We start from the raw sequence: 3,940 nt of genomic DNA on the forward strand, positions 1-3,940 counted from the left end.
AAAAAAAAAAAAAAAAAGATTTTTCTCTCTTGGCGCATGGTATAGCTCTTCATTTATTAAAGTCTTCTTATATATCCCTCAGTATAATTATACGATTTTCATCATGTCAGTTTTTTCCCATTTCTTGCTAACTTTACCCTTCATGTTTGATTGTGTTTCTTGCTGTTGTGAACGGTATCTTTCTTTTGTTATGTTTGGGTAGTAGCTATTACTAGTTTAAAAGGGAACTACTGATTCTTGTATATAATTTTTTTATTTTCATTTCTTTGACATTGTCAAATTTCACACAATTTTCCTTCTTTTGCATCTTAGTTTTTTACTTCCACTTTACTGAGCTGTCCCTTTTGCTTTATCACTTGACTGATTGTGATGTCTTCTGACATATTTTATTCAAATAAAGATATTTGGGGCGGCGCCTGTGGCTCAAAGGAGTAAGGCGCCGGCCCCATATGCCGGAGGTGGTGGGTTTAAACCCAGCCCTGGCCAAAAACTAAAAAAAAAAAAAAAAGAAATATATATATATATATATATATATATATATATTTGGGTAGTGCCTGTTTTCTGAGTTACACCTCATCTGAAAATGTCTTTGCATATACACAAAAGACCTCTTAGCTGGGTATTAAAATTCTTTTCCTTGAAACTTGGAGGACATGACAGGAGGATCACTCGATGCAGACCTCCTTTGTCGGTAGGTTTTATTTCCTGCCAGGGCACATGTTAAGATTTGAGGTTTTCCCTGCTTCCCTTTCCTCTATAATTTACAATTTGTATGATCCTTATGCTTATTCCAAAAGCAGTTTCCACACAAAGAAGCAGAAACATTATGAACAATAACAGCATTCTCAGAATAAGCTCGTACCTCAGTGTGACCTTTCTGAAGGCAACAATGTTCCAATAGACCAGAAGTGAGAGTCAGAAGAGATTTTACAGGAATGGGTATGAGCTGGAGGAGATAAACTCCTAGCTGCTTTCAAACTCTGATATTAACACATTCTATGCCGATGTTCTGTCCTGTTTGCCTGAAATACCCAATCGTGATGCTTTAGAATCACATGGGACTAAGGAAGGCCCAGAGGACAAGGCATGTAGTCCAGTCCCAATAGCATGCAGATGTTAGTTTATTAATAGATCCAGATACCATCAGAGCTGAAAAGACATCAGCTCATGTGGTTCAACATCTCATTTTCCCTAGAAGGAAACTCAGACCTCAAAGAGTTTGAATGACTGCCCACTACGGCCTCCTGGCCAATGGCAGGCAGCCAATCCACACCTAGAACCCCATCCACACTCTTTCATCACTTGTTCTGCACTCAAGCCTCTCATCACCGCAAACACAGAGCACTGTGCCTTACACATAGGGGTGCTCAGTGTGTTTTTGTGTCACTTGGGAGATGGGGCTCTGGACAGGTATATTTTGAGGAGGAGTAGAAATCAGGTGGTAGGAAAGATTTGGAAGGTGTTGAAAAAGCAGCTGGGTTAGTGAATCCAGAGTGTCGGGTGGAGTGGGGATACTTTGGAGTTTCTAGTTTAAGAAAATGGGCCCTCCCACAGTACCTAGAGAAAGACGGCTAAGACATTTGCCTGTCTCCCTCACAGCCTCTGTCCCTGGACACATCCCGGACTGTGGACCCCTTCATCCTGGATGTCATCACCTACTATATTCGCATGGGCACCCAACCCATCTATTTCCAGATCTACACAGTCAAGGTGAGCATCCCACCTGGGGCTCCTAGGATGCCATGCCAGCCTGCTAGAACCGTGCACCCCACAACCTAAATACCCTGGTTCTGGGGAAACCTCAGTCCCCAGGCTGCAAATCATGAACACAACACACCCAGACATTCTTGCAGGTTAACTTTACCTTCTTAATCTCTGGATGAATCAGATCATTACTAACTTCTAAGACCACAAATGCAGACTTCTTTTCATGAGTAGCAGACTTCTTTCTGTGACCCCTCAGAGGATTGGAAGTCAGGGAAAGGCTGCTTTGGAAGTCATTGCCAGGGAATACTTTACCTTGGAGATCCTAAGCTCTGTTTTGCAGTCTCTGGCCACAGATTCCCATGGCTCCCAGGCACTGTCACCTTCTCTGTCTTCATACCCCTTTGCAGCCTGAGTCTGCTGGCCAGGTCATTTGCTCGCTGTCCCTCAGGCCTGCTGCCTCTACTCCTTTCCTCACCAGTTTCTCCCCTCACCTCTCTCTTACCTGTCCCTCACGTCCCTTCCTGTCTTACCCTACCATCTCCCTTCCGTCAACAGCTAAGCCTGAGGCCAGACACTGTGGCTCATACCTGTAATCCTAGCACTCTGGGGGGCCAAGGCAGGTGGATAGCCTGAGCTCATAGGTTCGAGACCAGCCTGAGCAAGAGCGAGACCCTGTCTCTAAAAATAGCCGGTATTGTGGTGAGCACCTGTAGTCCCAGCTATTAGAGAGGCTGAGGCAAGAGAATCACTTGAGCTCATGAGTTGGAGGTTGCTGTGAGCTATGATGCCAAAGCACTCTACTAAGGGTGACAAAGTGAAATTCAGTCTAAAAAAAACCTAAGCCTGGCTCAGTGCTCCGATGTGCCTTACTTTTGCTAAACTTAGGCTTCTAAGCACCATCTGGGGAAACAAACCCAAAGTCCTTTGACTTGACTTATCTCCACATTTGAGGTGTCCATCCTCAGCAGGACCATAGTGCCCTCTTAAGCGAGCATCCCTGTCCCCTAGAACAATGGTGTTCCCAATCCTCACCACTCTCCTCCAGCCCTTTCCTTTAGCTAATGACTCTTCCACCCACTCCACTGAATTAAAACAGCAGAGGCCATTAGGTCTCTCTAAACTTCCTGCCCATGCCCCTTCACATCATCACTGTGGTCACCGCCCTCCGGCGGCACAGGCCACATCCCTTCCCCATGCCCTGACTTAGCTGCAGGCATCTCCTCCTGGGCCTTCCCCCTTTGGTCATCTTCTTTCACCTGTTCCTCCCCTCCATTTGGTCTTAGTGATCTATAACAAACAAAACAACCTTTGGAACCCACGAAGGTCGCATTTTTTTCCCCACTGAGGGTGTATGCAGCAGTGGAGCTCAGGGGAGAAGGCTGTGGGTCAGACTTTCTACAGGTCTCTATTTTTCTCCTCCTTCACTTTCAAGCTCCGAACTGTTGCTGGTTTTAAATGGTGGGAGAGAATTCAACTATGATTCCAAGATGACCCTGCTCTGGGTGGCTGATACAGGCAGAAAAGACCTCTTTGGGAAGGCTGTGTTTCCCCCCACCCCCGCTGTAAGGTGCACCGGCTTCTGTCTATTGACTATTGTCACTTTCCTAGGGTCCCTTCCGGAAGACCACAGGAAGTGGCCAATACACACCTACATCTGGCTTATTCTACCCAATCCCTTAAAGCCCCAGTCTCGGCAGCCACATGGCCTGAGTCCTGGGTACAGTGGCAGCACTACCATAGGGCAGGGCTCCTGAGTCCCCAGCCATGGACAGAAGGAGTCTCACCTCCTCCACCTGCTTGGGCTCGGCCAAGTCCTCATGTTAGCCTCTTTACTTGCAAAATTCCGTTCCTGGTTCCAGTTTTATTTGGGGGAGAACTCTTTTAATTGTAAGTAACATAAATCTCTAAAAATGAGTTTAAGGAAAAAGCAAAATCTATTGGCTCACGTTACCGAAAAGTTCAAGGGCAAGGTGACTTCAGAAAAGTTGGATGTGAGTGCTCACACAGGGATCCCAGAGATATGTTCTCTCTCTTTCTGCTTCTGCAGGTCTCATCTTGGTGACAAGATGACCTTCAGCATTTCTAGGTGTATATTTTTCTAGTGTAGCAGCCCCAGAGAAAAGAGGGCTTCCCTTTTCCAGGTCAGTTTTTTTTTTTTTTTTTTTTTTTGAGACAGAGCCTCAAGCTGTCCCCCTGGGTAGAGTGCCGTGGCATTACAGCTCACAGCAACCTC

The 3,940-nt window shown here is 45.9% G+C and overlaps 1 protein-coding gene across 1 annotated transcript in view; it reads left to right on the plus strand.

Moving 5' to 3' along the window:
* The window catches only part of PIK3R6 (phosphoinositide-3-kinase regulatory subunit 6), a 42,370-nt gene that overhangs the window by 19,503 nt on the left and 18,927 nt on the right, over positions 1–3,940 (plus strand). Inside the window, exon 13 of the mRNA XM_003791099.3 lies at positions 1,600–1,710. Within this exon, the coding sequence (XP_003791147.1) occupies positions 1,600–1,710 (111 nt within the window). The remainder of the gene's footprint in view (positions 1–1,599; positions 1,711–3,940) is intronic.

This window comes from Otolemur garnettii, unplaced genomic scaffold, assembly GCF_000181295.1.
Source record: "Otolemur garnettii isolate 467f Iridium unplaced genomic scaffold, OtoGar3 scaffold00046, whole genome shotgun sequence".
NCBI classification, from domain to species: Eukaryota; Metazoa; Chordata; class Mammalia; order Primates; family Galagidae; genus Otolemur; species Otolemur garnettii.